This window comes from Protopterus annectens, chromosome 4.part1, assembly GCF_019279795.1.
Source record: "Protopterus annectens isolate FY-2018-M chromosome 4.part1, PAN1.0, whole genome shotgun sequence".
Lineage (NCBI taxonomy): Eukaryota > Metazoa > Chordata > Ceratodontiformes > Protopteridae > Protopterus > Protopterus annectens.
The window spans coordinates 588,251,951-588,263,330 of record NC_056734.1 but is presented as its reverse complement, the minus strand read 5'-3'; the positions used below and the strand labels follow the sequence as shown (position 1 = coordinate 588,263,330).

Sequence of the window (11,380 nt, the reverse complement as noted above, 5' to 3'; positions counted from 1 at the left end):
CTATATATGATTGAATATGTATCTTAGAATTACCCTATCTTATTATAGCAGGCAGTCATATCAATCACATTTTATGTATTTAATAGAGTAAATCACATTGTGCAAGTGACCATACAAACTGATTCTATACTGAACATGGCAGCAATAAAATGGCACTAAATAAAAAATGTGCTTATAATGAGCACATCAGTCCAAAATAATGTTCTAACATCAAACAAAGAAAACAAATGAGAGTTTTGAACTATGATGACCGCAGTATCATTTATGACGTACAGCCCATTTACAATACTGCAAGACATATTTCCCTATAAAAAATGAGAGTATGGTATGACTGGACTAAAGGTCATAACAAATCTGGAGGTTTACATATACATATGCTGTAGTAGGATGAAAGAAAGGGATGCTAATCATTACCATCTCAATCAAAACAGATCTTCTAGAGACAAAATAGTTCTTTCATAATAAAAAGTACATATCACGTAGTAACCAATGCATTTTATCAATATTACTCTGTAAGCTATATTAACTTCATTAATTATAATGTTTAAATGTCATACAATTTTTTGCTTGTCTTGAGGAAAATACACCATGATTTCAACTGACTGAATCAAAAGATAAACACCTTTGGTATAATTTATTTAGCTGTTGTATAGCTTCATGTTCTTTGCTTGTGGTTTGGCTACATCCTACTGTACATTATGAAAAAAGGCTGAAAGCAGATGATACATTCTGAGAAAATGGGTTTAAACCAAGAACAAACGTTTGTTGGCAATCCTCTAAATTTCTTAGTTAGGAAATGAGGAATAACATTTAAGTTATGCACAAATAAAGACATTAAACTAGGAGCATTTCTTAATATAATTCGTATTCCTTTTTTTAAATGAAATGGCTGTTTGATAAGTTCCTTATCTTGTACTGTACAAATCAGAATGATTGTTGAAGCAACAGTCTTTCACTCTACATATATTAATAATTGTATGTAATTGCTCATTAATATAGAGTCAGTCGATGGCTCTCAGTTCTCTTTCACTGAATTTTCAGTTTCATTGAGTTAATTGCTGATATATTATAGATAGCTTTCATGTAAGAGAGTAGAGTCCATAGCATTAGCCCTTTCAGCCAAATAACAAGAAAATCTTTTCATGGGGTACTACAACTGAATTAAGGACTGTTCATGTCTTTCTAAATCACAGAAAGTCGTTTAATTGTTTTACTAACAAGATTTGTCACAAAATAATGCATATTTTATTAATGATAAAAGTATCGAGCAAACTTGGAGAGAGAAAATTTAAAATCTAGCATCTTTTGAGAATCAAGTAAACTAGAATGTAATGTACGAATGTACACATGTAATACTATCATGCGCAGAGAGACTGAAATTAAACTAATTTTATCTATTGACGTGTCTCACTCTTTCATCTGGAATAAAATGTGTAAAAACAAAGTGCTAGAATCAGAATCTGAATAGTTAAGTCACTGAAATATGAAAATATGCAGGTACTTTGAAACTGTTTGATTTATTCATTATCAATAAGTAAAGTTACACTTTCCAGTTTGAAACATAGATATTTATTGCAAACAACAGTTAAAAATAGTACATCTTTGAGAACTGCAGAGTGCATACCTTAGGAACTATACAGGAATCACAACCCAAGCAAATCAACTACAGTTCAGATGAGAAGGTTCATTAATTGGTGTGAAATCAAATTTAAATGTAAATCATCACAGCATTTTTTTTTTACTGTACAGTCTTCAGCTTCTTGTCTGGGAGATTTGCTTAAGATTTGGGGTGGGTATAGGAAAAAAAAAACATTATTCAGTATATTCTGGTTAAAACTAGCAAGATGTAAATGTCTTCCAGAAGAAGTTTTTGCAACCAGCTTTCCGTTCTCTTGCAGCCAGGGGACTGGAATTAGCGGAGCGTTCAAGTTCTAGCCTTACTTCATCTTGGTCAGCACCACGTGAGAGATCAGATGAATCCAATGCATCATTTTCTGATTGGGCCAATTCTGACAACAGTTCTGCTAAGGAGTACTTAGTTAGTTCCTGGAACAGAATGAAAAACAGTGAAACATTCTTTATAAGACACAAACATTCCAACTGTTTTGGAAAGAATGCCTATTGATGAGAATTTAGTTTAGCACATGAAGACAACTGATGATTAATTTCTACATCAACTTCCTGTATTATCATTCTGAAAATAGAGTTCAAAACATTAGAACTTTTCTTCTGAATACATATGACTGGTGTGATGTTCTGTATGTTGAGAAGACAAAGCAGAAAGGGCTATCGATGAAAGCAAATTCAATTGTCTTAAATAACTAGCACTTGAACAACTGAAGGAAGTGGTTGATTTCTATACTTGCCAGTTTTCAAACAAATCAGACTGTAAATTCTTCATCTTATCCAAGACTGGTTCACCACTTCATGCTCACTGTTGGCTGGGATAGCTACCAGTTTCCTGGCAAGCTCAAACAAGATCAAAAGTGCATGAATAAATAGTGATAATCCACAAAGCACCTTCTAAGCAATAAAAATGCCAAAAACAAGCGAAAACAATTCCAGTTCAGAGGCACAGTCCCAAATAGACTACTCAGCAATAGCCAACAAATTTAATGAAAATGTATTAAAAAAAATGAAAGGTTTAGCACTTTGGTCCTATAAATGTATCATATAGGACTTCAGACGAACTTTTAATTTTTGGTTTAATTAATGTTATTACATTTGTTGATTAACTGTTGCCAAGTGGTCTATTTGGGACTGTCCCCATGAATAAATATTAAGATTCTGGACTACCAGGCTTAGGAATTACTCTACAACTTCTCAGACATTGAACATATTACTACTATTGCTTCCACAGAGTAATAGTATGAAAACCATAGCTATTATTTTAGTTCAGAATGATTAACTCCATTTTTAAGCATTCAGTCTTGTTTGATAGAACAAATTTGTACAGGGCTTTTTGAATAGCTTATATTGATAGTACTGATATATCCCAATGTCCTTTCTGAAAAAAAGTGACTGTATACTTCAATACACATAGGTCCCACTGATAAATTTTGTGTCATCATTCTGGTTAATATGTTTGCAAAATGTTAAAGGCTACAATACAAAGGGAATTAAAAACATGTATTTTGGAAATTCAGGTCTCTGAATAATGCACAGCCTTCCACCCACAACCCCTTTTCCCCTTTTGCATATGGGGTCAGAGTGGCACTTCAACAGTAACAATCATCTGTAGCAGATGCTCATACTGCCAGATGGCTAACCCTGCCACAGTTTTTTCTTCCATGTCACACAAAAGTGTTCAATCCACCTACTGCTTCTCTTTGGATTGTGGGAAGAAACTGGAGCATTGGGAAAACCCACATGAACACAATGAGGACATGCAGACTCTGCACAGAAAGCAACCCAGCAGGGAATTGAACCAAGGAACATCTTGCTGTGAGGTGACAATACTACCTGCTGCGCCACAGTGCACATATATTGTCATAAACTCTCTAGTACTGAATAAACTTTTTTTTCCTTTTTTTCATCTTCATGTTGTAAGTTGGGGACTAATACTGTTAATACATGTTCAACCTAGATGCAGTGTTAAAATTATTATGTTGATTTTTTTCTGCTTAAATAATCATGGTGCCTATAGCAAGAACCATTCAAAACAACAGTATGTTGTTGTAGAGTTGTTGAACTTCATTATTACTTTTAAATAATGTAAATCATGGACATATAATGTAATAAGTATCGACTTCAGTAGAAATATATGAATGGTTAAACAAAATATTAATCATATGACATGCAGAATTATTAGATACAATCATATAATTTTAGAAAGAAGAGATGTATGTCTGGTATGAAAAGTATTGAGTATATAATAGTTACCCGAAATATTAAAGCCCTAATACATATTTAGAAAAATTGAAAAAGTGACAGAGATGATTTCTTGTTTAAGTTAAATGAAGTCATTTATCTTGCAGCACAGCTTTAATCTGTTTAAATGTTATTTAATTATGCTCTTAAAAAGGATTACAGACTATATAGCTAATTGCAATAGTCTTGTACTGACACACACACATACTGGGCAGAGACATTACAATTTTTTGAAGTATTCATTTGCTGCTGATTTCTTTTATTTTTATTTATTTGTTAAACAGATAAACCAAAGTGCCTCTTTACAGTGATTAAATAGGAACATTGTCTGCTTAAGTGACTTGTTGTGAGTCACATGGTAGGCAAGCAGAAACTAAGAGACTCAAACCCATGGCTAAATGGTGAAGCCCACAGAACAAAAGATGTCAGAGATATAAATAGTATTTCATTTTATTCGGCATATCTCTATATAATTCCTTTGAATAAATTACAAAATTCCTCCAATTCTTCAGGAATGTCACTTCCTAACCTTCTAAAATATACTTATGTATTTGTTTTTTTTTTTTTTAATTCATTTTTATTTATGCCCTTTGTTAACCAGGTAGGTGGGATGGTTGACAGACTCTTTTCAGCATGCCCAGGCCAAGTGACAGACAGTTCACATTTTGACAGATAAAATACATAGATAAAAAGAACGCAGTAAATCTATATTAAAGTTCAGTGATTTCAATGTGCAATACTCAGAGTGGCTTAAAAATCTGTTTGTAGGAAGGCTTATTTACACACCATAAGACTTCATTTTATAACCAGCATCCTGGAGAAAAAGCTGTTAAACAGAGAAGGTGAATTCCGGTTGCACAAGTTAGTGCAGAGTGGTTGTATTTAGTATTCAGTTGGCAAAGTGAAATAGAACACAAGTGGAATTACATAGCAGATGCCCATCACCTAGAGAGAAATGGATAAGGAATCTATAGTAAACAGATGTTCTGACAATGACATGCAAAGAATGTACAAGCTGACTTTAATTTAAGAGGACAAGACTTGCAAATGTTCAGAGAAAACGGTTACCAGTAAATTAATTTTGGGAGCGTAGTATATATGTATATATAAAACTTTTATTGTATTTATTTGAAATTAGTTGAATTCAGTCAGAAAAATAAATTGCACTGATCTGAATTTACAATTTGCAATGGGTTGAATTCAGCAAGAAACAAATTGAGAGTATGGCGATTTCAATCTGCAGCTGGATGACAATTAGGAGTATACTAACTAGACTTTGATAAGATTATTGAACTTTATACAACCCAAAGAGACAGCTCAGGTAGAAGGCTGCAGGAAGTAATGAACACATTCCACACTTTTGTGATTAAACTGTTTTCATATGTACACAAATATGGCTGCAGTGATGTTCTTTAAATGGTCATATTCTTTTTAGGATGCAAACTGGGATTTTATTATAACAGTTATAGTGACATGAGGGTATATGACAGATTTACCCTTAGAGGCAGCACTAATTACATAGTTTGATGTCATTTACATTTTTGATGAATTTGTCATATTTAATTTTCATCTTGTTCTACTTCAGACAAATATGTTTCACTGTTTTTGAGTTCATCAGAATAGATTTTGTGTGTACCAGAAGTAAAAATCTCTTTGGCTGTGTATGATATTATGCAGAATTAAAATAAATGTTATTTAAAATGTTATTTTGATTACAGACTGTTTCATTTTACTGCAAAACAATTACTCAGACATAAAATACTGGTACACAGATAAATTCAGTGTGGATTCTACAAAACATTACAAAAGTATTCAGAGGCAGTTGAGTATCTGATAGGGGATTTTACATATCTATATGTCAAATTTTAGGAACCTGTAAGGCATGTTCGAGTCTCAGGTGTAAAAATATTCCTAGAGCTATACAACATTTAAAGGTCGCATCAGCTAATATAGATTCTGCTGTGTATGTTTACCTGTGTCAGTGTGTGTGTGTGTGTGTGTGTGTGTGTGTGTGTGTGTGTGTGTGTGTGTGTGTGTGTGTCTCTCTCTCGCTATATGTATATATATATATATATATATATATGGATTCACTTCATAACACTGAAACTTCATAATACTGAAAATGACAAAACTTCATTGAAGAAAACAACATAAATCATAGCAATTTCTACCAAATATATGCAGGGGGGCCTACAAACTACACTATGTGCAATCTTGGAGTTGATATATTTAATTAGCAGGGGTGTGGCCCCAGCCATTGGGGTGCAGGGGCTTGCGTAGAAATTGTTATGATTTATGTTGTTTAAGCTGAGTTTACGCATAATATGTGTTTTCAGTATTTTGAGTTTCAGTATTTTGAGTATTCAGTATTTTGAGCTTTCAGTATTTTGGTTTCAGTGTTTTGAATTTCAGTATTTTGATATTTCAATGTTATGAAGTGAATCCATATATATATATATATATATATATATGTGTGTGTGTGTGTGTGTGTGTGTGTGTGTGTGTGTGTGTGTGTGTGTGTGTGTGTTTGTGTGTGTGTTTTGTGTGTATGGGTGTCCTTCTTTCCCTAACCTCTTAGATATTCATATGCATTCACTGAGATATTTTGCACCTCATTCATGTTTGTGGAAAGATTGCTTCCATTCCATAACTTGTATAAACAAACTGCAATTCATACAGCAGTGGGGAAATGGGAAAATATTTACATGTAAAACTCATCATTTTTATGCAGTACAACTGTCATAGCTTGTGAGACCATCGCCTGACAGGTTTTCAAGAAATCCTTTTATCTGCCCCGGTAAATAACCAAGAAAATCTCCCCCTGATCCACAGAAGTTTTTTTTTTGCCTTTGCCCATTTTTTTACTTAAGCTATTATTGAAAATAATACTCCATTTGCCACGTACTTGTTAAAGAATATTATTTAACCGGAGAGATTCCATAGATTCCTAACCCAAAAGATCAAAAGCATTATCATTTCTTTTTACTTTTGCCTGACTGATTGGCAGATGTCTCCCTATATTTAGTCTCCATGGTCGCCTCTAGAGTGAATCGTGTTAAGACTTATGAAAGACCTTAACCTCCTTGACCATCTATCTTCCCTGCAGAACTAATTGTTTCTATCATTTATAGAACATTAAGTGTAATTGAAAAGATTTCATAGGTAGACTAGAAAATATTATATCTCAGCTTAAGTCAGAATTTTGTTCTTAAGATATGAATAATATACTCTAGTGTCTAACTGAACGTGTTTACTGAAGACACTTGTTTGTCAAAACTATTCAGAAGTAGAGCTTCATTGAAATCACTACTTATCAGTATATCACAAAGCACAACTTAATAAACATAGAATACATCCAGTCACAGACAGCTTTATATTCTAACATGTAGGCAACCGTTTTTGCAGGAGACCAGTCCTTACTACACTACCAGTAGGTGACTTCACCCTCCCTCCCTCCTAAATACAACAACTGCAAGAGTACAAACACATGGGAAAGAAGGATTTACAAGTCTCCCCTCTTCTCTGTAGTTCTGTGATATCAACATTTATTCGCATAGATAGGAGATATTGGGGAGCAGATTTACACAGGTGGAACAGGTGGTAAGAAATGTATTACAATAGTGCTGTGCCCCCTTAGTGCTCCTGTCAGGATCATTTTGATAAAGTTATTCCAATCATTACATGGACAGAAAAAAAAATAATTGACACATAGAGAAAAAGTAAACCAGACTGCCTGCAAACTGTATTGTCGTTTACATTGTCAGAGTTTGATCTCTGTGGAGAAGATATTTCAGCATACCTTGCTATCCCTTTTGTTGGTTTATTCATTACTATTTTATGATGGTCAATCTGCCTTTAAAGCCACATTTGGCATGCTTTTGTAGATATGTATAATATCAAAGTATTGATACACTCTAGACATGTAGCCCATGTATTATACAGAATACAGTTACCTGAACGTCCGATCATACATCACAACTGTACAGATTTTCGCAGAATGTCCAGATCTTTGTCTCATATTTTTGGAGTTTTTCTCATAAAATTGTGGTTTTCTGGCAAATCACTAGAAATTCATTGAGAACTGAGGTCAGAAAAACAGTGGCAGACATTTAAAATTCAGACTTCATACCCTCCAGAAAATTCATATTAATGCAAAATCTGTTATTCTATCAACTTGTTTGTAAGAGCAATATTTAAAAATTGTCCCTACCCCCATTATTTATGGCTTTGAGGTATCAAGAGGTTGAGAGGTATGTTCCAGAGAGTAATACCGCAGCCTGTACAAAGATTTTTAAAGTGAGCCACATTAGCGTTAATATTGTGCCCACTTTTTACACATTATGTTTAAGTATGTTTGACGAATTCTCTGGAAATGCATTTTAGGGAAATTATATAGTGTCTGACTCTCTGAAATATCGTTCCTGTAATGTGTAGAAGAAACATACCCGCGCAGACTTATTTAATGCAACTGCAGAACAATACAGCTATTTCATAATTTCCTGATATCTGATTCACCCTTTTAAGCTCGTGGGGCAAACAGACTCTACTCTGGTAAACGGTGGTTTAAGGCATTGAAGCAGTCCAACAGTGACAGACAAGCCATCTTTTTCGAGCTATGCACACATGCTGAGTATGGGTGAATTAAATGACAGATCATTATCACTAAGTGTTTGGGATATAGGAAGAACAGCAAAAGCCAGCACAGAATCTTGGAAAACTTACATACTCTGTAAGGAGACATTGCTGCCAGGAACTGGACCACAGAACTGTGAGTAAGCAACGCTAGCAGTGCACCTGCACTGCTGAGGGACCCCCAGCTATTTTATTTAAATAATATGCTGTTGAGCAGGACGATGCAGCTCTTCCCTTAATGTTCTCAGGCTAAGGTTATAAAGAATTGTATATATGGCAAAAGAAGAAAGCGTAAATCAGCTACCTGGGTACCATTATCGTCAGCTGTAAACTATAGTATTAATCGTGCACTCAGTATTATGTTATGGAATACCAGACATAAGTTACTGTGTTTCGCAATACGTGTCCATGCAAAGCATTAGTGCGATAGATCTAATTATTTGTGAAACACTGTTTTATTTAGAAGTAGTGAGATCGTTCATTTGTATTCGATGGTAAGAACAAGAATTATAACTTTTTGTGATCTGTCTATACCTAAAATATTTAATATAAAATATGCCATATCGACGACCCCCTCCAAACACACACACACACAAACACACACACACACACGTAATCTGTTAAATTGTTCGCGATAATCTGGTTGGAAAGTAGCTTCAGTACCATGGACAGTTCCAGTATTCCCCTGGGCACTACCATTTCAGTGGATTCACCTTGAAAGACGATGCTGACATTTGAAGCCACACATGAACACAAAACAGTAAGCTTGATAAAATACACTAATTTAATTTGTAATTAACAAATAATTGCTGAACAGCCAAATGAAGTGCTATAGCAGAATAGAGATGATTATAAATGAGGTTAAATGAAGAAGGTTATTGTGTCAAGTAATGGACTTCTTTGTCTTTTGCAGAGTCTTGATCTCAATGCATCCTAATCACAATACATATAAATGATTTAGCACTGGTGATCTTACCTGCTTGCCTGCTGCAGCAGCTAGCGACCTCTGTAGGAGTTGGCGCAGTCGCAGGTCTGAAGGCGCAGCTGATACTTTGCTGAAAACTACTGCCAAGGAAAGCAGAACCAGAGCGCACTGGAATCGACAGGACAGCATCTTCACTGTGTGCAATGGAAACAACGTCTTTATTAGGAAAAAAATCACAATGTAGTATTTTATGTCTCTTGGTTACTGTCTTTCGCACACTGTTCTTTTTCTTCTTCTGTCAGCAGCGATGTTCTAAACGCTCTTCTATTGCTGTTGCTGTTGAGGGTTTCTCCCAATTCTGCTTTTAAACTCTTTTTCTGACGTCAAAAAGGAGGTGCCCAAATTACCAGTAGGTTTACGCACCATTTCCCTTGCAGGCACATAATTAGAGTGATGGAGATGATAAGCTAGATTTTTAATGATAATTGGTTGTGAAAGCATTAACACTTACATTTCTTAACTACTAGAACACTCTTTAAAACATATTGTTCTGCAGAAAATATGCAAAACGTATAGACAAAGGTTACTTGTAATTGAAGGTATTACTATGTAACTAAAGATGAGTGCAGAAAAGAGAAATCCGGAAATTACAGTAAATCGGACTATTTGCTGAACCTTTAAAAAGGAAGCAAATATCCATGTTAGTATAACGGTACACCGGTATCTTTCAACATTTAAGTATACAAAATCTGAAAAGACCAAAATTAATGGAGGGATAAAGGTACAATTTCGGGAAAGATTTTGAATAATGCTTTGACAAACTTAGAAAGTTGCTAGAATAACAAGTTTGTAGCACTATACACTGTCTGAAGGATATAAAGTCTGAAAATCAAATGTACGCCATTATTTAGTGACTTCAATGGCCAAATATTTGCCAGAAAACCACAAAATATCCAGAGTAAAAATAAGCACGATTATGGACATTCTGCACAAACATGGTCACTTGAGGGATGTAAGAACACTTGTATTCCAATCGACATATAGATAATATTATAAAAACTTTAAGATTCAAAAACTGTATTCTGTTTCAGATAAGTGTGGTGAAAATCGCACTAGATGCTCGGGAATGTGGAGGCCTCTAGCACAATACTCCGCATATGCTACTGCACCCTGACATGTTCAAAGTCCCTTAGGGGTTTATGTAGGCTGCAGACTCCATAACTGCACTCCGCAGGTAGGGTTTTTAAGTTGCTTCGATTATTACAAAAGAAGAATCTGTGGTTTTGAAGTCAAATAACTCGTCCAAATAGTTTATACTCTGTCACTGGTCTACCCTCACTATCCCAGCTACCTCACGAAATACCTACATCATGTAATCTCACCCAGTACCAGTTTTTGACAGCTTGGACAAAGGAAAACTACAAAGAGTACTTCATTATGTAATGCCTTTGAAACGTATTGACTGTGAAATGTGATTTGTGTGTGTCAGCGACTTTACTTAACAATTGCAGGCAGAGCAAAATTTGCCAGAGACAAAATCTAAGAATTATATTGATATAATTCGCTAACAAACAGGATAAACATCACTCTTCCTATCAATATGTCATTTATGTGCTATTAGAAGTCCACATATGTAATATATGTCATTAAATGAATTTAAAGCTCTAAGTGTTATAAGTAAATCACCGATTTCTCGACAGAACAAAGCAAAATCAAGGGACAGATGAGAACCCATTGCAGGCTTGTACATAACTGCGTTGCACTTAGTACAGTTTAAACATACTAAAATGAAATATCAGAACTCTGCCAGTCTTGTAGCTAAAGTTAGTGTTCTCAAAATTTTGTTTTGTAAAGAATTACAGTTAATTGTTTTTCCTGACCTAAACTTATACAAAAAGTGTTGTCGTTGTCCTCGAAATCTATGCATCAAGTGTATATTAACACTTTTCGCTT

The 11,380-nt window shown here is 34.5% G+C and overlaps 1 protein-coding gene across 1 annotated transcript; it reads right to left on the bottom strand.

The window, feature by feature from the left end:
• Positions 1-1,546: 1,546 nt before the first annotated feature.
• Positions 1,547-9,770, bottom strand: SST (somatostatin). Its single transcript, XM_044070393.1, has 2 exons — positions 9,479-9,770; positions 1,547-2,046 (listed from the first exon to the last, which is right to left on the bottom strand). The coding sequence occupies exons 1-2, from the start codon at positions 9,614-9,616 to the stop codon at positions 1,837-1,839; spliced, it is 348 nt and encodes a 115-aa protein (XP_043926328.1). The 5' UTR covers positions 9,617-9,770; the 3' UTR covers positions 1,547-1,836.
• Positions 9,771-11,380: the final 1,610 nt, after the last annotated feature.